Here is a 24,897-nt window from a genome sequence, read left to right on the forward strand (position 1 = left end):
ACGTAAATGTAACGAAAAGAAGGGATAGATGACCAGAGGAAAGTACAGAGAGATCCTTGATGAAAACCTGCTCTAGAGCGCTCAGGACCTCAGACTGGGGTGAAGGTTCACCTTCCAAAAGGACAACGACCCTAAGCATACAGCCAAGACAACGCAGGAGTGGCTTCGGGACAAGTCTATGAATGTCCTTGTGTGGCCCAGCCAGAGCCTGGACTTGAACCCGATCGAACATCTCTGGAGAGACCTGAAAATAGCTGTGCAATGACATTCCCCATCCAACCTGACAGCGCTTGAGGATGTGCAGAGAAGAATGGGAGAAACTCCCCAAATACAATTGTGCCAAGCTTGTGGTGTCATACCCAAGAAGACTCGAGGCTGTAATCCCCCTGCCAAAGTACGGAGTAAAGGGTCTGAATACTTATGTAAATGTAATATATATATATATATATATTTTTTTTTTTACATTTGCAAACATTTCTAAAAACCAGTTTTTGCTTTGTCATTGTGGTGTATTGTGTGTGTGTGTGTGTGGGGAAAAAAACAACAACAATTTAATCAATTTTAGAATAAGGCTGTAACCTAACAAAATGTGGAAAAGGTCAAGGGGTTTGAATACTTTCCAAATGCACTGTACAGACTGTAGTATATACACCATAGACCAGGGGTCTCCAACCCTGTTCTGTGGTGCTGCCGGTGCGCTCTCTCTCTACCGCACCTGCTGTCTCGACAATGAAAAGCCAACTGACATTTACTCCAGAGGTGCTGACCTGTTGCACCGTCTATAACCACTGTGATTATTATATGACCCTGCTGGTCATCTATGAACGTTTGAACATCTTGAGGAATGATCTAGCCTTAATTTCCATGTACTCCTTAAATCTCCACCGGCACAGCTAGAAGAGGGGTAAATGGTACTCTAGCCACCCCTCAGAGCCTGGTTCATCTCTAGGTTTTTTCCTAGGTTCCTGCCTTTCTAGAGTTTTTCCTAGCCACCATGTTTCTACACCTGTGTTGCTTGCTCTTTGGGTTTTTTGTCTGGCTTACTCTATAAGCACTTTGTGACATCTGCTGATGTGAAAAGGGCTTTATAAATACATTTGAGATTGTTTGTTCCTGGAGAGCTAGCCTGCTGTAGGTTTTTGCTGCAACCCCAGTTGTAACTAAACTGGTTCATCTTATCAACCAGCTAATTATTAGAATCAGGTGTGCTAGATGAGGGTTGGCGTGAACCTACTGGACGGTAGTTCTCCAGGTGCAGGGTTGGAGAGCCCTGCAATAGACATACACTGAGTGAACAAAACTATTTCCATGACAGACTGACCAAGTGACTCCAGGTGAAAGCTATGATCCTTTATTGATGTTAAATCCACTTCAATCAGTGTAGATGAAGGGGACGAGACATGTTAAAGAAGGATATTTAAGCCTTGAGACAATTGGAAAAACATGGATTGTGTTTGTGTGCCATTCAGAGGGTGAATTGGCCCAGACAAAAGATTTAAGTGCCTTTTGAACAGGGTATGGTAATAGGTACTAGGCACACCGGTTTCATTGTCAAGAATTGCAATGCTGCTTGGTTTTTCACGTTCAACAGTTTCCCGTGTGTATCAAGAATTGTCCACCACCCACAGGACATCCAGCCAACTTGACAACTGTAGGAAGCATTGGAGTCAACATGGACCAGCATCCCTATGGAATGCGTTCGTCACCTTGTAGAGTCCATTCAACCGAAATAATTGAGCGTTTGAACATCTGAGGGCAAAAGGGGATGCAACTCAATATTAGGAAGCTGTTCCTAATGTTTTTTACACTGTGTAGAACACAGACACACAGACACACACAGTCAGCTCCGACAGATCCAGCTCTTGCGCTCCATCGGCAGCAGATTTTAATTTAGAATGGAAAATGAATGTGTTTATGCAACAAATGTTAGTGCATCGATTTGTTCTCTAATCAAACCGAATTGTTTCGAACTAAAACGTATCGTTCTTGTATCTAGATACGTATTGAATCATCTTGAAAGGGAAATATGCACATCCCTAAAAGCTTGGCTTATGAAGTAAAGTTGGTCAATGCCCCAGCTTTTTAGTTTGAAGTACAGTATTTGCATTATGAATGAAGCAATAGGTGTGTTGTTTTTCTGAAGCAGGAAGTGTGTGTGTGTGTGTGTGTTCGATTACCAGTTGCCTGGTTTCAGGTTGGTGCTGCTGCTTTAATCATAGCTGTTACACTGAAGTTTATAATAAGCCTTGAGTTCTTCAAGGCTGTTTACATTGCATGAATTATAGATTTGTCTTTTTAGGAACCTACGTGTGTTACTGGCTGGTTGCAACCTGTGTGTGGGTGCAGAGATACATTTACTTTTTGCATCTGTGTGTGTACTTGTATGTGTGAGTGAATAGTTTTAATGTGTGTGTTTGTGTGAGCGCTGCATGTGTTTGCTCTGATTGGAAGCTCAGGGGAGAGCGTGGTTAACTGCCTGGGCCGCTTGGATCAGCCATGTGGGGCAAATGAAGCTGAAATGTGTGGAGCATTTTCTTCCACATTCTAGCTCCAACCTCTCCTGAACACCCAGGGAAGATTGTTACATTACTGCACACCTCAGGGAAGGAGGCAGGGGGAGGGAGGGAAGGAAGGAGAGAGGTAGAGGAGGGAAGAAGGGAGAAAAAGAGCGGGGAAGTCAACACAGAAGTTAGGGAAACACACTCTGGAACCGGAAGAGCGCCAAACCAGTAGGCTTCCTCCGCAAGGTGTTTGTGGGTAAACCCCTTCTTCTATGATTTCATTTTATATCAGTGTTTCAAAACTAAGTTTTGTCTTTCAGTTTTAGTTTATTAAAGGAATAGTTCACCTTAGTCTTGGTCAGTATACCTTTATATACAGTATACCGTGGTATTTGGACTTAGCCACGGGATGGTTTATCCATATCGTCAATACCATCAAAACTATTTCTTTGAAGTTTTTCAATAAATGTGAATATTTGTAGCTACTTTTTAAGCCTTTACACTCCTGGTAATTGGCCTATATGGATAGGGTTAAATTGGATTGTTTATTACAGAATAAATATGAAAAGCATATGCATAACCATGGTAGCAATTGAAAGGGAACAGTTTGGAAATTATGGGGAAATGATTAGACTAAGTGTGAGGACACAACAGTTAACCTGACACAAGACTGAATCCAAATGTTACACTGTTGATTTTATGTGCAATTTACTTTTACTGTACTTTTTGCTGCATTTGTTTATAATGAAATCTGAAAATACTCTGGATACATTCGGTAACATGATAAGAATATTCATGAAAAGTGTGGGGTAAGTGCAACTTAAGACAAAATTACAAGGGTTTGAGTGAGAGGTCTAACTGGTGTCTTCATGCCTGTAAAGTGTGCACAGTTCCTAAGTAATTTCAACGCACTTACAGTGAGGGGAAAAAAGTATTTGATCCCCTGCTGATTTTGTACGTTTGCCCACTGACAAAGACATGATCAGTCAATAATTTTAATGGTAGGTTTATTAGAACAGTGAGAGACAGAATAACAACAAAAAAATCCAGAAAAACACGTCAAACATTTTATCAATTGATTTGCTTTTTTATGAGGGAAATAAGTATTTGACCCCTCTGCAAAACATTACTTAGTACTTGGTGGCAAAACCCTTGTTGGCAATCAGAGGTCAGACGTTTCTTGTAGTTGGCCACCAGGTTTGCACACATCTCGGGAGGGATTTTGTTCCACTCCTCTTTGCAGATCTTCTCCAAGTCATTAAGGTTTCGAGGCTGATCTTTGGCAACTCGAACCTTCAGCTCCCTCCACAGATTTTCTATAGGATTAAGGTCTGGAGACTGGCTAGGCCACTCCAGGACCTTAATGTGCTTCTTCTTGAGCCACTTCTTTGTTGCCTTGGCCGTGTGTTTTGGGTCATTGTCATGCTGGAATACCCATCCACGACCCATTTTCAATGCCCTGGCTGAGGGAAGGAGTTTCTCACCCAAGATTTGACGGTACATGGCATCGTCCCTTTGATGCGGTGAAGTTGTCCTGTCCCCTTACCAGAAAACACCACCAAAGCATAATGTTTCCACCTCCATATTTGACGGTGGGGAGGGTGTTCTTGGGGTCATAGGCAGCATTCCTCCTCCTCCAAACACGGCGAGTTGAGTTGATGCCAAAGAGCTCCATTTTGGTCTCATCTGACCACAACACTTTCACCAAGTTCTCCTCTGAATCATTCAGATGTTCATTGGCAAACTTCAGACGGGCATGTATATGTGCTTTCTTGAGCAGGGGGACCTTGCGGGCGCTGCAGGATTTCAGTCCTTCACGGCGTAGTGTGTTACCAATTGTTTTCTTGGTGACTATGGTCCCAGCTGCCTTGAGATCATTGACAAGATCCTCCCGTGTAGTTCTGGGCTGATTCCTCACCGTTCTCATGATCATTGCAACTCCACGAGGTGAGATCTTGCATGGAGCCCCAGGCCGAGGGAGATTGACAGTTATTTTGTGTTTCTTCCATTTGCGAATAATCGCACCAACTGTCACCTTCTCACCAAGCTGCTTGGCGATGGTCTTGTAGCCCATTCCAGCCTTGTGTAGGTCTACAATCTTGTCCCTGACATCCTTGGAGAGCTCTTTGGTCTTGGCCATGGTGGAGAGTTTGGAATCTGATTGATTGATTGCTTCTGTGGACAGGTGTCTTTTATACAGGTAACAAGCTGAGATTAGGAGCACTCCATTTAAGAATGTGCTCCTAATCTCAGCTCGTTACCTGTATAAAAGACACCTGGGAGCCAGAAATCTTTCTGATTGAGAGGGGGTCAAATACTTATTTCCCTCATTAAAATGCAAATCAATTAATAACATTTTTGACATGCGTTTTTCTGGATTTTTTTGTTGTTATTCTGTCTCTCACTGTTCAAATAAACCTACCATTAAAATTATAGACTGATCATTTCTTTGTCAGTGGGCAAACGTACAAAATCAGCAGGGGATCAAATACTTTTTTCACTCACTGTATATGACTCAAAGAAGAGTAATCTATAAGGTGCTTTTTTGAGCTCTCCTAGCTGTGCCGTTGAGGAACTAGAGCAAGCACACTTGTAGTTGTATTGTTTGGAACACAACCCTGCATCCTCGCCATCACACAATTACTTTTTTTTGTTGGTTTTTTAGGGGGTAGATCAGCTTTAATATTGCAGATTGTGTCTTCCATCAATGTAATTGTCTGCATCATTTCCAATCCTATATATATATATATATATATATATATATATATATATATATATATATATATATATATATATATATATATATATATATATATATATATATATATATATATATATATATATATATATATATATATATATATATATATATATTGTTGTAAATATATATATATATATATATATATATATATATTGTTGTAAATATATACAATTGAAGTCTGAAGCTTACACCTTAGCCAAATACATTTAAACTCAGTTTTTCACAATTCCTGACATTGAATCCTTGAAAACATTCCTTGTCTTAGGTCAGTTAGGATCACCACTTTATTTTAAGAATGTGAAATGTCAGAAAAATAGTAGAGAATTATTTATTTATTTAATCACATTCCCAGTGGGTCAGAAGTTTACATACACTCAATTATTATTAGGTATTATTGCCTTTAAATTGTTTAACTTGGGTCAAACGTTTCGGGTAGCCTTCCACAAGCTTCCCACAATAAGTTGGGTGACTTTTGGCCCATTCCTCCTGACAGAGCTGGTGTAACTGAGTCAGGTTTGTAAGCCTCCTTGCTCGCACTCGCTTTTTCAGTTCTGCCCACATATTTTCTATAGGATTGAGGTCAGGGCTCCGTGATGGCCACTCCAATACCTTGACTTTGTTGTCCTTAAGCCATTTTGCCACAGCTTTGGAAGTATGCTTGGGGACATTGTCCATTTGGAAGACCCATTTGCGACCAAGGTTTAACTTCCTGACTGATGTCTTGAGATGTTGCTTCAATATATCCACATAATTTTCCTTCCTCATGATGCCATCTATTTAGTGAAGTGCACCAGTCCCTCCTGCAGCAAAGCACCCCCACAGCATGATGCTGCCACTCCCGTGCTTCACAGTTGGGATGGTGTTCTTCGGCTTGCAAGCCTCCCTGTTTTTCCTCCAAACATAACGATGGTCATTGTGGCCAAACAGTTCTATTTTTGTTTCATCAGACCAGAGGACATTTCTCCAAAAAGTACGATCTTTGTCCCCATGTGCAGTTGCAAACCGTAGTCTGGCTTTTTTATGGCGGTTTTAGAGCAGTGGCTTCTTCCTTGCTGAGCGGCCTTTCAGGTTATGTCGATATAGGACTCGTTTTACTGTGGATATAGGTACTTTTGTACCTGTTTCCTCCAGCATCTTCACAGGGTCCTTTGCTGTTGTTCTGGGATTGATTTGCACTTTTCGCACCAAAGTACGTTCATCTCTAGGAGACAGAACATGTCTCCTTCCTGACCGGTATGACGGCTACGTGGTCCCATGGTGTTTATACTTGCGTACTATTGTTTGTACAGATGAACGTGGTACCTTCAGGCGTTTGGAAGTTTCTCCTAAGGCTGAAACAGACTTGTGGAGGTCTACCATTTTTTTTCTGAAGTCTTGGCTGATTTATTTTGATTTTCACATGATGTCAAGCAAGAGGCACTGAGTTTGAAGGTAGGCCTTGAAATACATCCACAGGTACACCTCCAATTGACTCAAATGATGTCAATTAGCCTATCAGAAGCTTCTAAAGCCATGTCATCATCTTTTGGAATTTTCCATGCTGTTTTAAAGGCACAGTCAACTTAGTGTATGTAATCATCTGACCCACTGGAATTGTGATACAGTGAATTATAAGTGAAATAATCTGTCTGTAAACAATTGTTGGAAAAATTACTTGTGTCATGCACAAAGTAGATGTCCTAACCGACTTGCCAAAACTAAAGTTTGTTAACAAGAATTTTGTGGAGTGGTTGAAAAACAAGTTTTAATGACTCCAACCTAAGTGTATGTTAACTTCCGACTTCAACTGTATATAACTGGGTGGTTCGAGCCCTGAATGCTGATTGGCTGACAGCTGTGGTATATCAGACTGTACACCATGGGTATGACAAAACATTTAATTTTTACTGCTCCAATTACGTTGGGAACCAGTTTATAATAGCAATAAGGAACCTTGGGGGTTTGTGGTATATGGCCAATATACTACGGCTAAGGGCTGTGTCCAAGCACTCAGTGTTGCGTCGCGTTTAAGAACAGCCCTTAGCCGTGGTATATTGGCCATATACCACGAACCCCCGAGGTGCCTTATTGCTATTATAAACTGCTACGGTAGTATTGGGCATAACTGATTTTGTCTAGAGGCACACGTTCTTCAGTGATTGTAAAGGCACAAGCATTGACTGTAGTTGTATTCTGCGCTTAAATGGTTTGTGCAGAAACGTGTGCTTAAAAGGTTTGGTGCGGTTAAGAAACGGAGACGCGATTAACGGTATCCAAAAAATGTAGGCCGATAAACATGTAATGCGTTATTAGCGTTCACTTTGATAGCCCTAGTTTATTTTCGTTTGAGCTTGTTAACATATTTAGATAGCTGCCTCCTATGGAAATTCGCTATTACTTGTGCTACTTTTGTTAGCATTCTCGTAATAGACGTCCAATGGGCTTTTTTGCTTTTTTTTATCGCCCCCTTGTGTACTAAGATAGTATTACCGTAAATCCCAGGATGAGAGAAGGATGCTATGACTATATGAAATCTGGATACCGCCCAACCCTAGATCACCTCTACAACCCATTTCTTTGAGGTGGTTTTTTAAATGTGATTTACTAACATTTAGAGCATACAAAAAAAATGCCCTACTACATCCATGGATGTGAACGTAATGATGTGAGCCGCGTCACTTCCTAGAATCGCATTGTCAAGGTATCCACAAGATAAAATACAATTGGAGTTGAACTATCCCTTTTATGAACTGCACTGTTTAAAAGTCTGAAAAAATATTTATCTGCCTTCTGCACTCATAAAACCTCAGACTGGTTTTGAGGAGCTCATTATTGTGTTTTCTAGACTTGATACCCTAACAAGACTGACTCAACTAAACATTTCCATGGTATGTTCATTTATTGTGTAGCCCAACGGACCAATCGATCTGTGAGCAGATGACTATCGTGGACAAGTAATGAGACCAAGGGCAGTGTCTCGGAAAAGCCATTTTCCATTTCCCCCGTCTTTCTTCCCTTCTTCTTTATCACCACTCAAGGCCAATCGATGTCCTGGCTGGCTCTGCTGCCTGCCTGTTTGTGTGTGTTAAAAGAAAATAACTGTGTGTTTTGTCGTCAAGGGAAAAGAGTAGGAGAGTAAGTCTGTGACTTCAGCGTCGCCTCTCTCTCCATTGTGACATGAACGGAGGAGGGGGTGGGGGACTCTGTTAGTGTTAGTCCAAACCACTCTCTTTGTGTGTGTTTGAATGTTCTATATTTTCCAACGCAATATACTGTATAGCAAAGTCAATTCTGACTGCTATGGTAAGAGAGAGGGTGTTTTTAGCTATGCTTCAGAAGAAACAGAAACGTATTTATTTTATTTAACATATGTAGAGATACTGTTTTAATCGCCTGTGGCAGTTGGATATTGCACTCCACTGTACTGTTGCACCATACATTCTGCTAAGGCCTTGGGTAAAACGTTTAGTCAATTACACGTCATCTCCTGTTGTCACCCCAGCTACCTGAAGTCTTTAAACACGGTTACTGTTGGTTATTGGTTATTAGCCTTAATGGCAGTGTGATTTCACTGGAAAGTGGCGAGGCTCTCAATTAATGGTCTTCGAAATGCCTTGATTCTGTTCTCGTCGTGACATTTAAAGATTGTCTGCTCTTGTGAAACTACACAGCAATCTCATCAATGTCATCTGGTGTTTTAGCCTCTGGTCCATCCTGGTCATGCTTGGAAATAATGTGCAGACTGATAACAAATGGATGTTCCCTTTAAAGGGCTCTTAGCAATGGTTCCGCTAGATGCATTGTTGGACGATAACAGTTGTCATGACTCTCCTGGGTGAGGATCCAAGGCCTCAGATCAGCTTGGCAAATGGCTGACGATGACCAGACCCCCTCTCACCCACAGAAGATAGGGGTAGATGATTTTGACACCTTAACACTCTGTCATAAAATAGGTAGGAGGGGAATCTCCCTCTTGCTCTTCAGTATAACTAAAGGAATGCCCTTTGTCTACAGAATACTTTTGCCGCCAAAACTATAATGTCCAAAAAGTAAACACTGGAACAATATTTCTAACATCTGAAAGTTTGGAATTGTCAGTGGGGATCTAAAGAATAATTGTCACATTGTTTATTATTTTGTGATGTCATTAAGGATTGTATAAAGGAAATACTGTAAACGGAAAGTGTACACATTCTATCTGTCAAGTTTACATCAATATGTATGTAATATGGAGAATTATGAGAGTATTTTTGTTAAGATATGAATGTGATTTTAGTTTTCTAATGAGAATTGTTTTTCATATAAGCTATGGACAGTTAGTAGCCACGCCACGAGTGAGCTCAGATATCGTGTCAGCAAATAGGATCGCCCCTTTTACCAGAGTGCATAAAAAGCCTTGGTAACAAATTCACATCAAACCAGAAAGCGTGGAGACGGTAGTCCACACGTTTGAAATGGTTAGAGCTTTGAACCTCTACACGAGGTGAAGAAACTCACCAGACTAGACCAGAACATTGCCAGTCTGCAGCTGTGTGTGTAAAGTGGTCTGGAACTTTGACTAACCACACGAGGTGGGAAGGAGAAAATCCCCTCTCAAGACAATCACTGGTATAGCGGAGTAGCTGTTATGTGAACACTGTACTACAAGCCAGGACAACTAAGAAGAAGGACATTGTGACCTCTGGTGGACAGCCAGAGCCTTACACCAACCGTCCCCCTTCCCCATAGAAGGATTGATTGGTATCAACAGAGATCGACGGCAAACACGAAAAATGCATTCATGATTTCTTACCCCAAATGGGCGGTGGTTCGTGAGCAAAGTATTATGATTACTTTGAGGGTAGTTTCCAAATGTTTCAACAATAGGTTTGACTCTTTGTCTCTCTCTCCCTATCTACCCCTCCCTCTTTTGATAACCAAGCAGTCATGTGTTAGTCCACTAGGGACTTTTTCTCATGTATTAAGTGTATGTTACTCTGTTATTATTTAGTTAGCTAGTAAATAATTAAGCCAATTTGGGTAGTGCTGAATCATAAGTAAAGCTGGGGTTCGTGCAGATCCAAGAAGTCTACGGCTGTTCAGAATGAGACTGATAAGAGGTAATGATTGATAGGTTGACTGTTATATACAGTGAGGGAAAAAAGTATTTGATCCCCTGCTGATTTTGTACGTTTACCCACTGACAAAGACATGATCAGTCTATAATTTTAATGGTAGGTTTATTTGAACAGTGAGAGACAGAATAACAGCCAAAAAATCCAGAGAAACGCATGTCAAAAATGTTATTAATTGATTTGCATTTTAATGAGGGAAATAAGTATTTGACCCCTCTGCAAAACATTACTTAGTACTTGGTGGCAAAACCCTTGTTGGCAATCACAGAAGTCAGACGTTTATTGTAGTTGGCCACCAGGTTTGCACACATCTCAGGAGGGATTTTGTCCTACTCCTCTTTGGAGATCTTCTCCAAGTCATTAAGGTTTTGAGGCTGACGTTTGGCAACTCGAACCTTCCGCTCCCTCCACAGATTTGCTATGGGATTAAGGTCTGGAGACTGGCTAGGCCACTTCAGGACCTTAAAGTGCTTCTTCTTGAGCCACTCCTTTGTTGCCTTGGCCGTGTGTTTTGGGTCATTGTCATGCTGGAATACCCATCCACGACCCATTTTCAATGCCCTGGCTGAGGGAAGGAGGTTCTCACCCAAGATTTGACGGTACATGGCCCCGTCCATCGTCCCTTTGATGCGGTGAAGTTGTCCTGTCCCCTTAGCAGAAAAACACCCCCAAAGCATAATGTTTCCACCTCCATGTTTGACGGTGGGGATGGTGTTCTTGGGGTCATAGGCAGCATTCCTCCTCCTCCAAACACGTTGAGTTGATGCCAAAGAGCTCGATTTTGGTCTCATCTGACCACAACACTTTCACCCAGTTCTCCTCTGAATCATTCAGATGTTCATTGGCAAACTTCAGATGGGCCTGTAAATGTGCTTTCTTGAGCAGGGGGTCAGCTGCAGGATTTCAGTCCTTCACGGCGTAGTGTGTTACCAATTGTTTTCTTGGTGACTATGGTCCCAGCTGCCTTGAGATCATTGACAAGATCCTCCCGTGTAGTTCTGGGCTGATTCCTCACCGTTCTCATGATCATTGCAACTCCACGAGGTGAGATCTTGCATGAAGCCCCAGGCCGAGGGAGATTGACAGGTCTTTTGTGTTTCTTCCATTTGCAAATAATCGCACCAACTGTTGTCACCTTCTCACCAAGCTGCTTGGTGATGGTCTTGTAGCCCATTCCAGCCTTGTGTAGGTCTACAATCTTGTCCCTGACATCCTTGGAGAGCTCTTGGTCTTGGCCATGGTGGAGAGTTTGGAATCTGATTGCTTCTGTGGACAGGTGTCTTTTATACAGGTAACAAGCTGAGATTAGGAGCACTCCATTTAAGAGTGTGCTCTAATCTCAGCTCGTTACCTGTATAAAAGACACCTGGGAGCCAGAAATCTTTCTGATTTGAGAGGGGGTCAAATACTTATTTCTCTCATTAAAATGCAAATCAATTTATAACATTTTTGACATGTGTTTTTCTGGATTTTTTTGTTGTTATTCTGTCTCTCACTGTTCAAATAAACCTACCATTAAAATTATAGACTGATCATTTCTTTGTCAGCGGGCAAACGTACAAAATCAGCAGGGGATCAAATACTTTTTTCCCTCACTGTACATATTGATAGGTAAAAACCTTTAGAGTTTAATTCGGGAGATGGTAACTCTATAAACAACTTCTTCTGTGGTGCCCCAAATCCTAATGAGCTAATTGTTACATTATTAATTTAATCGAGTAACAATTAAACAGTTAGTTGATTCGATAAATAACAGTCATCATATTAATGAATGTCACGACACAGTGGTTGGCCTTTTACATTTACATTACATTTTAGTCATTTAGCAGACGCTCTTATCCAGAGCGACTTACATTTCAACAGGCGAAACCCACTGGGAAAGTGTGTTTGCACTAGATTATTGGGTTTGTCAGCTTAGGAACAAAGTAGCATTAATGACTGGACGCTCTAGGTTGCGATTTGTCTTGGCACTGAAACTGTTGTTGTCTTATTTTCAGAATGGGCAAAGCGTCACGGAGGATGGGGTCACACCTGCTGGTCACAAGGTAAGTGGGATCTTCTGATCACATCTTGTACTCACTCTTGCACATGCGCACCAAATAAACTATGCAGTGCTGAAAAAAAGGGGTAATTAAAGTGCGAACAGGAAGACCAACGCCTCTCGCAAATAATGACAATCTGCTGATTCAACTCAACCAATAATGAAGACAAAACTCTTGGGTATAAGACCACTTTGTTTCAATATTTTGGTAATTTATTTTCCTACTTTCCTCACTAGGAAAATGGTTAATGTTTTGTGTGTGCGCTTGCTTGTGTGCGTGTTCAGGAAACATTGCCCTGTACCGTGAAATTCCGTTACTGAAAACCCACATACTTTTGTATATACAGTGCATTCTGAAAGTATTCAGACCCATTTACTTTTTCCACATTTTGTTACATTACAGCCTTATTCTAAAATTGATTAAATAAATGTTCCTCTTCAATATACACACAATACCCCATAATGACAAAGCGAGAACAGATTTTTAGAAATGTTTGCACATTTATTAAAAATAAAAAAAACATATTTACATAAGTATTCACACCCTTTGCTATGAGACACAAAATTGAGCTCAGGTGCATCCTGTTTTCATTGATCATCCTTGAGATTGATTGGACATGATTTGGACAGGCACACACCTGTCTATATAAGGTCCCACAGTTGACAGTGTATGTCAGAGCAAAAACCAAGACATGAGGTCGAAGGAATTGTCCGTAGAGCTCAGAGACAGGATTGTGGCGAGACACAGATCTGGGGAAGGGTACCAAATCATGTCTGCAGCATTGAAGGTCCCCAAGAACACAGTGGCCTCCATCATTCTTAAATGGAATAAATTTGGAACCACTAAGACTCTTCCTAGAGCTGGCTGCCTGGCCAAATTGAGCAATCTGTGGAGAAGGGCCTTGGTCAGGGAGGTGACCAAGGACCCGATGGTCACTCTGACAGAGCTCCTCTGTGGAGATGGGAGAACCTTCCAGAAGGACAACCATCTCTGCAGCACTCCACCAATCAGGCCTTTATGGTAGAGTGGCCAGAGGGAAGCCACTCCTCAGTAAAAGGCACATGACCGCCTGCTTAGAGTTTGCCAAAAGGCACATAAAGGACGTCCAGACCATGAGAAAAATGATTCTCTGGTCTGATTAATCCAAGAGTGAATTCTTTGGCCTGAATGCCAAGTGTCACGTTTGGAGGAAACCTGGCACCATCCCTATGTTGAAGCAAGGTGATGGCGGCATTGTGCTGTGGGGATGTTTTTCAGGGAGACTAGTCAGGATCGAGGGAAAGATGACCGGAGCAAAGTACAGAGATCCTTGATGAAAACCTGCTCCAGAGCGCTCAGGACCTCAGACTGGGGTGAAGGTTCACCTTCCAACAGGACAACGACCCTAAGCACACAGACAAGACAACAGGAGTCCCTAAGCTCACCATCCAACCTGACAGAGCTTGAGAGGATCTGCAGAGAAGAATGGGAGAAACTCCCCAAATACAGGTGTGCCAATCTTGTAGTGTCATACCACAGAAGACTCGAGGCTGGAATCGCTGCCAAAGGTGCTTCAACAAAGTACTGAGTAAAGGGTCTGAATACTTATGTAAATGTCATATTTCCATTTTATTTTTTATACATTTCTAAAAGGCCATTTTCCTTTGTCATTATGGGGTATTGTGTGTATATTGAGGGGGGAAAAACTATTTTTTATTCATTTTAGGATAAGACTAACGTAACAAAATTTGGAAAGGTCAAGGGGTCTCAATACTTTCCGAATGCACTGTGTATGTGGACACCCCTTCAAATTAGTGGATTCAGCTAGTTCAGCAACACCCGTTGCTGAAAGGTGTATAATATCGAGCACACAGTCATGCAATCTCCATAGACAAACACTGGCAATAGAATGGCCTTACTGAATAGCTCAGTGAGTTTCAATGTGGCACCGTCATAGGATGCCACCTTTCCAAGAAGTCAGTTCTACACATTTCTGCCCTGCTAGAGCTGCCCTGGTCAACTGTAAGTGCTGTTACTGTGACGTGGAAACGTCTAGGAGCAGCAACGGCTCAGCCGTAAAGTGGTAGGCCGCACAAACTCACAGAACCGGACCGCTGAGTGCTGAAGCGCGCAGTGCAAAAATATTTTTCTGTCCTCAGTTGCAACACTCACTACCGAGTTCCAAACTGCCTCTGGAAGCAAGGTCAGCACAATAATTGTTCGTCGGGAGCTTCATGAAATGGGTTTCCATGGCCGAGCAGCCGCACGCAAGACTAAGATCACCATGCGCAATGCCAAGCGTCGGTGGTGTAAAGCTCGCCACCATTGGCGTCTTGAGCCATGAAAACGAGTTCTCTGGAGCGATGACTAACGCTTCACCATCTGGCAGTGTGACGGACAAATCTGGGTTTGGCTGATGCCTGGAGAACGCCACCTGCCCCGACATGTTGTGCCAATTTTAAAGTTTGGAGGAGGAGGAGTATTGGTCTGGGGCTGTTGTTTGGGCTAGGACCCTTAGTTTCAGTGAAGGAAAATCTTAACGCTGCAGCATACAATTACATTCTAGACGATTCTATGCTTCCAACTTTGTGGCAACAGTTTGGGGAAGGCTTTTTTCTAGTTTCAGCATGACAATGCCCCCATGCACAAAGCGAGGTCCACACAGAAATGATTTGTTGATCGGTGTGGAAGAACTTGACTGGCCTGCTCAGAGCCCTGACCTCAACCCCATCGAACACCATTGAGATTAATTGTAATGGAAGAAAGTCCCCGATGCAATATTCCAAACATCTAGTGGAAACCAACTCCATACTAATGGTTTTGGAATGAGATGTTACTTTTGGTCATGTAGTGTATCTTTAAGACATTTCCTAATGACATTTCAGAAGTAACAAGTAGGTAGACTTACCAATTAGTTAGTGTTTTTCCTGAGATCCATTTGGTTTATGAATTGAAGTGATTTTAAAACTTGAATTTCAGAAAAAACTAACAATTACTGCAATTGAATTGACTACAATGGGCAATAGTAGTCACCTCCTACAGTCCTCCCTTCCACTGCCATACTGTTATGTTTAGCTCATAACTGTTTTCTTACTCTTTATGTCATCTGATGGTCAAAGCAAGTGTTAAAACAGTCAGGACAACCTCGCTCTCTCTGCCTCTCTCTGTCACCTCTCCCGGCTCTTACTGACACCTACCAATGAGCCCCCTCGCTTTCCATTTACTGTAACCAGCATCCTTACCCTCTGAGCCCAGACCGTCCGTGGACTTTGAAAAGTAGTGGACATTTGGTGAGTATGCCCTGGCCTCGATTTCAACGTCTACAGATATCATTTTTTTGGTACGGTCCGGACCAGCTATAATTGCAACGTCCACAGATGTTGATTGTTGGTCCGGACCTGCCTTGATTTGGCCCAAACATAGACGTGTATGATTAGTTCAGATTTGATCCACACCGGACTAGATCTGAACCAATCATAGACGTCTATGCGCAGTACAGCAGAGCACAGTGGAGTTGAGTATACTGTACGGAACTATACTGTATTGTACTGAACTCCACTGTACTGTAGGGGACTATACTCTATTGTACATTACTGAGCACTACTGTGCTGTCCAAACTTGCAGAACATAAACATCTATGATTGGTCAGATTTGGTCCGGTCCTGGCCAATCAAATTTGGTCTTGTTTCTGGGCAGAGCTCATTAAAATATTAGCCAGTTTGTAGAATAATACCTAAGTATGCAAAGGAGAATATTGCCTATTCATACCTTTTTTTTGTTTACTTATTTAGGCTACATCACCATGAAGAGTAACATTCATATCCATAATTATGCATTTATGTATAGTACAGATCAGGGACCCATGATGACATTCTGTTACTGTAATTCTGTTACTGGGTGTAAATCCACTTCAGTTACTGTAGTTCAATAACCATATTAAGGTTGACTCTCTCAGGCAGGATGAAAATGACTACATCAACAATTATCCTTTGCTAGTTACGGCCTCTTTCACTATGATCCTTAGCGATTTTATTTCTCGTTCCATTCAGATTCATTCAGCATGCTTCAAATTTAAATACTTCCAGCTTCATGCGCCGTCGGGAGTTTTCCATAGGAATACGCTGTCAGCGCTATCTCTATCTACTGGTTTTAATGTCTGTGTTCTCAGCACAATTCCGTTACCATGGACTTGCCCGTATCAAGACACATGGATGAATATCCAATCTTGACGTCGGGGACAGATAATCATCCAGACTGGACCGGCACCATCCTGTAACGGGGGCGTGGACGAGATCAATGGGAAACCTGTTAGAACGAACCAGTCCGATAATGCATCCCATTAAGCATACCTGGCTCTCTCATGCCTGGCCCTCCCCAGGGACAACAGAGGGAATAAATAGCTCTAGAACCAGGAATCCCAGGCAGCTATCCTTTTCACAATACTGAGCCAAGCTTAGCTGTACTGGGCTGGCCTGGTTACGCACCCACCATAGTTGCTAGAACCATGCTGGAAAAGATAATGTGAAAATAAATGATCCAAGGCAGCCCAGTATTGTTCCGGTTGGCCCTAGTGCGAATTAGGCTCGGGAAAAGAAGACTGGGTAGTTATCCCTGGGCCTAGAGTAGTGGTAAGTGAAAGGTCTATAATGACTCATCTACACTCTTTCACACCATCACACTTAGCCACACCGTGACATTACATAACTAATTGGCCCTTCTTTGTCTCTCCTAAGCCTTCCCAGCCTGTTAGTCGAACAAAGGGCAAACAGGAAAGGTGGGCAGGCTTCTTGTGTTGCTCATTGAGCTAAAGCTTGACTCTTGTTGGAGGCCTACACTATGGTAAGGAGTCATTGGTGCAGAGCATGTTAACATGGATGTAGAGCATTTTGATAGCTGAAAGTGAAATGCATGGAAACATGCAAGCTACCATTTTAGATGTTAGTTTTGTCACTTAACAGACACTCTTATCCATGTGAGGATATGACAGAACCAAGAGACTATGTACAAAACAGAACAAGAGAACCTAGTACCGAGCCCTGGGGTACACCAGTAATGGTGCAGACAGGGACCCTCTCCACAACACCTGGTAGGAGAGACCTGCCAAGTAGAGCAGTAATCCAAGAGTGCAGAGCCTGAGATGCCCAGCCCTGAGAGGTTGGTGAGGAGGATCTGTGTTTCATGGTGTCAAAGGCAGTGGACAGTAGAGATACATTGTTCTAAAATCACTCCTCTATAGTTTTACATTTGAGTAATTTAGCAGACGCTCTTATCCAGAGCGACATACAGGAGCAATTAGGGTTAAGTGCCTTGCTCAAGGGCACATCAACAGATTTTTCACCTAGTCGGCTTGGGGATTAGAACCAGCGACCTTTCGGTTACTGGCACAACGCTCTTAACCACTAAGCTTCCTCGCACCCAGGATCTCAACAAGATCTCTACAGTATATGGAGGTTTATGTTGCATGTTGGCAGCAATTTGTTGGCTGGCTAATGATGGGCATATAATTTAGGTCACAATTAGAGTAAGGGGTTTTTACTGACCATATTATGTGAACAAGAAATACTCCTGGTCTGGACGATGGGTCAGGAAGAATTAATGGCCTAGTCATAGCTACTTTCCTCTCTGTGTGAATTGCGCCGAATAAGCTTTGGAACGATTTCAAATGTCTCTCTCCTCTTATCCCCATAGCCCTGTAACTTAAAAGGATTTAAGGAGCTTTTATTCTAGTGCAATAGAGGCAATTAAGACATAACATCTGATGGGACAATGGGAAATGAGCAGTCTAATGAGGTCTGGGCCACTCAAGTGAAAGGCCTGATCTGAGCAGCAAATGATATTACCTAGCAATTTTCTCTGTAGCAGGACTTAGTTTGAAGGGGCGTAAAATCATGTATTTGAGTCATGTATTTTTGTGCATGAAGAGACAGCATTCTGTTATGACATTGGCTTAGAAGTGTTGATGGTGTAATTTGATGTAAAGTTGGCATAGCCAATGGATATTGAGCAATAATTTAGGGGATATTTACTACAAATAAAAAAGGCGTTTATTTTATTTGTTTCAATATAATTTAGTATTTGTAAAATAGTTGGTTGGTTGCTTGGCACAGCTGGCTGACTTTGTTGTCATGGTATTCAATAAAAGACGGTGCCAATGACATCCCAGGCTGTGCTGAAATAGGCTCATAATTGAATAATTCAGGATTTGATTTGATTTAGTCATTTAGCAGACACTCTTATCCAGAGCGACTTACAGGCGCATTTGGCCTTGCTCAAGGGCACATCAACAGATTTTTCACCTAGTCGGCTCGGGGATTCGACCAGTGACCTTCCTGTAACTGGCCCACCGCTCTTAACCGCTAGGCTACCTGCCGGCTATCTACACACAGTTGTGTATTACTATACTTGTGAGGACTTTTTGGGGACCAACAATTGATTCCCATTCAAAAATCCTATTTTCCCTAAACCCTAACTTTAACCCTTAACTCTTAATTCTAACCCTAATCCCTAAACCTAAAATAGCCTTTTTCAATTTTAGGACCAGCCAAATATCATCACTTGGCTCCTTGGCTTACTATTCTTTTGAGGACCTCTGGTCATCACAAGTATAGTAATACAAAAACACACACACACACACACCCACTGAGAGAGAGAGAGAGTCAAGAGGAAATACCATGTCACCATGTCTGGCTGGCATTTTGGTGTAAATCCCCCTTGAAGTTTTCAGTTTAAAGGTGCTATAAAGAACTGTTGTTTTGTGGGTTCAAAATGAACCCATCGACCGGAATGTGTTTAGTTTTGGAATTGCTAGATTGTTGTTCTTTTACTTCTAGGTCCGGTTTCCCGGACACAGATTAATCCTAGTCCTGGACTAAAAAGCACCAGTGTGCATACTTTTAAAATTCAGCACTAAAACGAATCTGTGTAGAGGTGACCCCTGGGGTTTCCCCTAATATTTCTGTCTCATTACTAAAGTTTCTATCTCACCCCTAAGGTTTCGGTCTTGGGTTATCTTTACAGTGGATGAACCTCGAATAACCAGAGAGAACAGGAAATCTCTTTTTGTAACGATGCGGTTGTATTAATATTTGATCAGGTCTATAGGGGGTCAAGAAGACGGGAAGAGTTTGTTTGTCCAGTGAATAATGCTGCATAGCTGATATTGTGGCTCGGGAACGCTAGCATCCTGTTCTATTGTCAAAGGAAAACCTACAACAGGCTGTACTTCACTTCAAGGCTATTCAGCTCGTATAAGATACATAAGTTGTTATAGGGGAATTGCTTACCACCTTGTTGGTAGAATCTAAGGTCAAATATACCAAGCAGTTGGTTAGTAAGAGGTTGGTTAGTAAGTGGGGAAAAATGCCATCCCCACCAAAGTGTTTTGTGTCTGTATGTCTATGTGCGTCTGTGTATGTGCATGTGTGTCTCTGACATTCAGTCATACCTTTCAGGCGTAGAGGGGGCTTTGGGGTGGTAATGATTTTTCCATCGGTGACAATTAGATTAGTAAAGTTCCTAATGTGGTATAATGGGCTTTTAGTTTCGATTGGCGCTGCTAGCCGGGCCCTGGCTGTGTTTTTAACGCTTGACTGCCTGCTGCAGTTTTAAGAAGATCCGGACCTTTTGATATCACTTTCCTCCAGTCAAGTGAGAGCCCTTTGAGGTCACACGCAGCATTTAGAAACGCACATGGGCCGGGGCACAGTGCCATACATTTTTCAGCAGCCAGGCCCATTTTGTGGCAGTTTGCTCAGCAGCGTCAATGGGGGCCTCTGAAGCACCTGCCTCTCCACATTGGGATTAGAGAATACAAAACCGAGCGGGTTGTGATCACATGTTCCACTGAATTGTCTCCATCAGGATTAGCATCTGCTCACAATCCACATGAAGTGCATGTGTGTCCTCGCGTCTGTGTGTCCTCCTGGCATGTATAAAAGTCTTTCCAATTTGAAAGCTCTGGAAAGCACTCCCCTTATGGGTGTTTTTGCGTTGAGACATTCCGATAGCGATTAAATATTTACAAGTATGATGGGTTGATTGTGTGTGTAGGCGGTGTATTGGAGAAGATATGATTTGCTCGCTGACTTCTGGGCCTCTGTGGGGGGCCATGTGGATGGATGTTAACTCTGGAAATAATCCAGGCCTGCATTCATACTGGGAGTCCCCAGTCAGCAGCATATTGTGTGTCACTAAATCAAATCACATTTAATTTTTCCCATGCGCGGAATAAAACCGGTGTAACTTTACCGTGAAACGCTTACTTACGAGCCCTTTCCCAACAATGCAGAGTTAAAAAGTAAAACAATTGGCTAAATAAAAAAAGGAAATAGTAACATAATAAAATAACAAAGCTATATACAAGGAGTACCGGTAATGAGTCAGTGTGCAGGGGTACGAGGTAATATGTACGTGTAGGTAGGGGTAAAAGTGACTAGGCAATCAGAATAAATAATGAATAGAGTAGCAGCAGCGTATGTGAAAGTGTGTGTGGCGTCAGTATGCGTGTGGGTGGGTGTTTTGAGTGTCAGTGTAGTATGTGTGAGTAGAGTCCAGTGAGAGTGTACATAGAGTCAATGCAGATAGTCCGGGTAGCCATTTGATTATCTGTTCAGTAGTCTTATGGCTTGGGGGTAGAAGCTGTTCAGGAGCCTTTTGGTCCCAGACTTGGCGCTCCGAGACAGTCTATGACTTATGTGGAAAATAAAGAGAGGAAGTGGCGGCGTTATAGAGGCCGTCGTGCGGGATACCTGACGAGACTACGTCGGTGAGTGGATGAACTGCCTCTACCCTCCGTTCTAATTGCGATCGCGTAGTCGTTGGAGATTAAACTGGACGAGCGCCGTTCGAGACCATCCCATCAATGTGATCTGAAGAAATGTAATATCCTTTGTTTCTCTGAGTTGGACATGGGGGGGAAAAAAATCTAGCTGGTTTTTCTATACATCGGCAAGACGAAACGGCAGCGTCGGGTAAACTCAAGGGGAGTGGTGTGTGTTAACAACAGCTTGTGAGCAATCTCTAATATTAAGGAAGTCTCGGTTCTGCTCGCCTAAATTAGAATACTTAATGATAAGCAGTAGACCCTACTAATTACCAAGAGTTTTCCTCTATATTTTTCGTAGCTGTCTATTTACCATTACAAACTGATGCTGGCAATAAGACCCCACTCAACAAGCCTTATAGGTCCATAAGCAAACAAGAAAATGCTCACCCAGAGGCGGCGCTCCTAGTGGCCGGTGATTTTTAATGCAGGAAAACTTAAATCTGTCTTTCCTAATTTCGACCAGCATGTCACCTGTGCAACTAGAGGTAAAAAGCCTCTAGATCACCTTTACTCCACACACACTCATACAAAGCTTTCCTTTGCCCTCCTTTTGGAAAATCTGACCATAACTCTATCCTCCTGATTCCTTCTTACAAGCAAAAACTCAAACAGGAAGTACCAGTGATGCGCTCAATACAGAAGTGGTCCGATGAAGCGGATGCTAAACTAAAGGACTGTTTTGCTAGCACAAACTGGAATATGTTCTGGGATTTATCCGATGGCATTGAGGAGAGTACCACATCAGTCACCGACTGCATCAACGATGTCGTCCCCACAGTGACCGTACATACATATCCCAACCAGTTCTTTATGAGCTAAAGGCTAGAGCTGCCACTTTCAAGGAGCAGGACACTAATCCGGACGCTTATAAGAAATCCTGCTACGCCCTCCGTCGAACCATCAAACAGGCAAAGCGTCAATACAGGACTAAGATCGAATCCTACTACACCAGCTCTGATGCTCATCGGCTCTGGCAGGGCTTGCTAACTATCACAGATTACAAAGGGAAACCCAGGCGTTAGCTGCCCAGTGACGCGAGCCTACCAGAGGAGCTAAATGCCTTCAATGCTCGCTTCGAGGCAAGCAACACTGAACCATGTATGAGAGCACCAGCTGTCCAGGACGATTGTGTGATCATGCTCTCCGTAGCCGATGTGAGTAAGACCTTTTAAACAGGTTACATTCACATGGCCGCAGGACCAGACGGATTTCCAGGACGCGTACTCAGAATATGTGCTGACCAGCTGGCAAGTGTCTTCACGGACATTTTCAACCTTTCTGTAATATCTACATGTTTCAAGCAGACCACCATAGTCCCTGTGCCCAAGAACGCCAAGGTAACCTATCTAAATGACTATTGCCCCCGTACCACTCACATCTGTAGCCATGAAATGCTTTGAAAGGCTGATCATGGCTCACATCGACACCATCGTCCCAGACACCCTAGACCCACTACAATTCACATACCGGCCTAACCGATCAACAGATGACGCAATCTCTATTGCGTTCCACACTGTCCTTTCCCACCTGGACAAAAGGAACACCTACGTGAGAATGCTGTTCATTGACTACAGGTCAGTGTTCAACACCTTTGTGCCCTCCAAGCTCATCACTAAGCTAATGACCCTGGGACTGAACACCTCCAGGTGGTGAGGGTAGGCAACAACACATCTGCCATGCTGACCTTCAACACGTGGGCCCCGCAGGGGTGCGTACTTAATCCCCTCCTGTACTCCCTGTTCACCCACAACTGCGTGTGTGTGTCTATCGTATTCATGGCGTAGGCATGGCAACTGCTCATTCCCTCGTCAGGCCCCTATGCTCTTAGTGTGTGCTAATGTGTGCCTATACACACATATACACACACACACACACACACACACACACACACACACACACACACACACACACACACACTTATCATGTCAGTGGCTTATGGCTGAATATAACCCATTCATTTATTATGCTCTACCTGGCCTGGACAATGAGCAGAGGCAGGACCTATGCCTGGGGACACAACCACTCCACAGTAAAAGGGGTCAAAGGTCAGATTCGAAATGGACAACACCATACCTGTTGAATATTTACACCTGACCTTTCTTAACCCCGGCCATCAATGAAAACCCAGCAGTGAAGAAAAAACGCACACAATTAAATAGGACACTGTGTATCTCTAAGGAAAACCGTCCAATGTCGTCGTCTCGGGACTAACGACACCCGTGCCAATCTATCCTCCAAACACCGGCTTCGAGGGCATTATCACTTTTATACAACGGGTTACCAACATATTCAAATAATGATTGACATATTTTTATGAAAAATGTTATTTTGATTAATTTATTCATAATATTTCATCCTTCCACAAGATATAGTCCCGACACAAATCTAGGGTTGCTTGAGATGCGACCAGGTCATTCGTTCTAAATGTTCCATTGCCATACTGGCTGGCAATGTTCTTATCCCTTGCTTGCTAGCTAGCCAACTACGGCTAACTTAGTCAAAACACGTCAAAAAGTGCAGCCAGAGTAACAGCAAAGTAGCTGCATTTGCATAAGCTGTTTTCTAGAGATATTTATTTGGATACATCCATAACAATGAGCTAATGAGGTGTGATTTCACCTGGCATAGAAAATGTGCTCACTCGTCAGGACACTGTTGTTCAGAGGAGCTAGCCAACAACACAGCTAACACAATCACTTCAAACTGAAGCTAGAAAGACTGCTAATTAGCTGTGTTTCGTTTGACCTTTTTTCAATGTACCTTTTTTTGTATATATCCATAAAAATTATGCCCGCTGATTCATGATTTCGACTGGCTGAGAAACGCTGCCTGCCTGCCTTCCTGTCTGTCTCGTCCCGACTTCCGACACGTTCATTACTATTGGACAGCAGGAGATCGAATTTGAATATTTGAATGTTGCAAATGTCAGAGAGACAGGCAGCAAGGTTTATACAAATCTCTTTATAAAAATGTTTGTCTAAAATAAATGTGAGAGAATGTTTAGATGCTATTTATAGTTTATAAGTTGCCTGGCTGGGCTGATGAGACAGTGGATTGCGCAGTCAGATGGAACAGAGTAAATAGGCATTTTAGGCATGTGGTCCTCTGTAGCTCAATTGGTAGAGCATGGCGCTTGTAACGCCAGGGTAGTGGGTTCGATCCCCGGGACCACCCATACATAAAAATGTATGCACACATGACTGTAAGTCACTTTGGATAAAAGCGTCTGCTAAATGGCATATTATATTATATTATATTATTAGCATAATAGATTTAGCCAGTGGCAACTTGTGGAATAGACACCGGCTTGAATGCGGTTTTAACCAATCAGCATTCAGGATTAGACCCACCCGTTGTATAACACAGAATATTTCTCTAGAGAAGAACATCATACTTCTCTCCTCTATTCCCTCAATCTTCCTACATCATATCTCTCTCTAATCTGATGGTAAATCCCTGCATATACACAGCGTCTGTTTTGTATAGCGTGTTTTGTGTATGTCGAGCATTGGCTGCCTGATTTTAGCTCAGTCTTTTCTCCTGGGCAGCAACTCTGGCTTGAGTGCCATTTGAATGCTGGACCTGTAAATTGCACCAGGATTTCACCTCATTCTTTTCAATGGCAACGAAACCTCCAAACATCTGCGTCTCGATGTTTAATCAATAGTTTCGCCTTCAATTAATCTGACTTTGTAAA

At 42.6% G+C, this 24,897-nt stretch overlaps 1 protein-coding gene across 1 annotated transcript in view; it reads left to right on the forward strand.

Annotated features, from left to right (window-relative positions):
- Positions 1-24,897, forward strand: part of rps6ka1 (ribosomal protein S6 kinase a, polypeptide 1) — a gene marked incomplete at its 5' end in the record, with an annotated part of 145,716 nt that overhangs the window by 40,177 nt on the left and 80,642 nt on the right. Inside the window, one exon of the mRNA XM_084144132.1 lies at positions 12,353-12,400. Coding sequence (XP_084000258.1) covers positions 12,353-12,400 — 48 coding nt within the window. The remainder of the gene's footprint in view (positions 1-12,352; positions 12,401-24,897) is intronic.

The sequence above is a fragment of the Coregonus lavaretus genome, assembly GCF_964263955.1.
Source record: "Coregonus lavaretus genome assembly, chromosome: 27".
NCBI classification, from domain to species: domain Eukaryota; kingdom Metazoa; phylum Chordata; class Actinopteri; order Salmoniformes; family Salmonidae; genus Coregonus; species Coregonus lavaretus.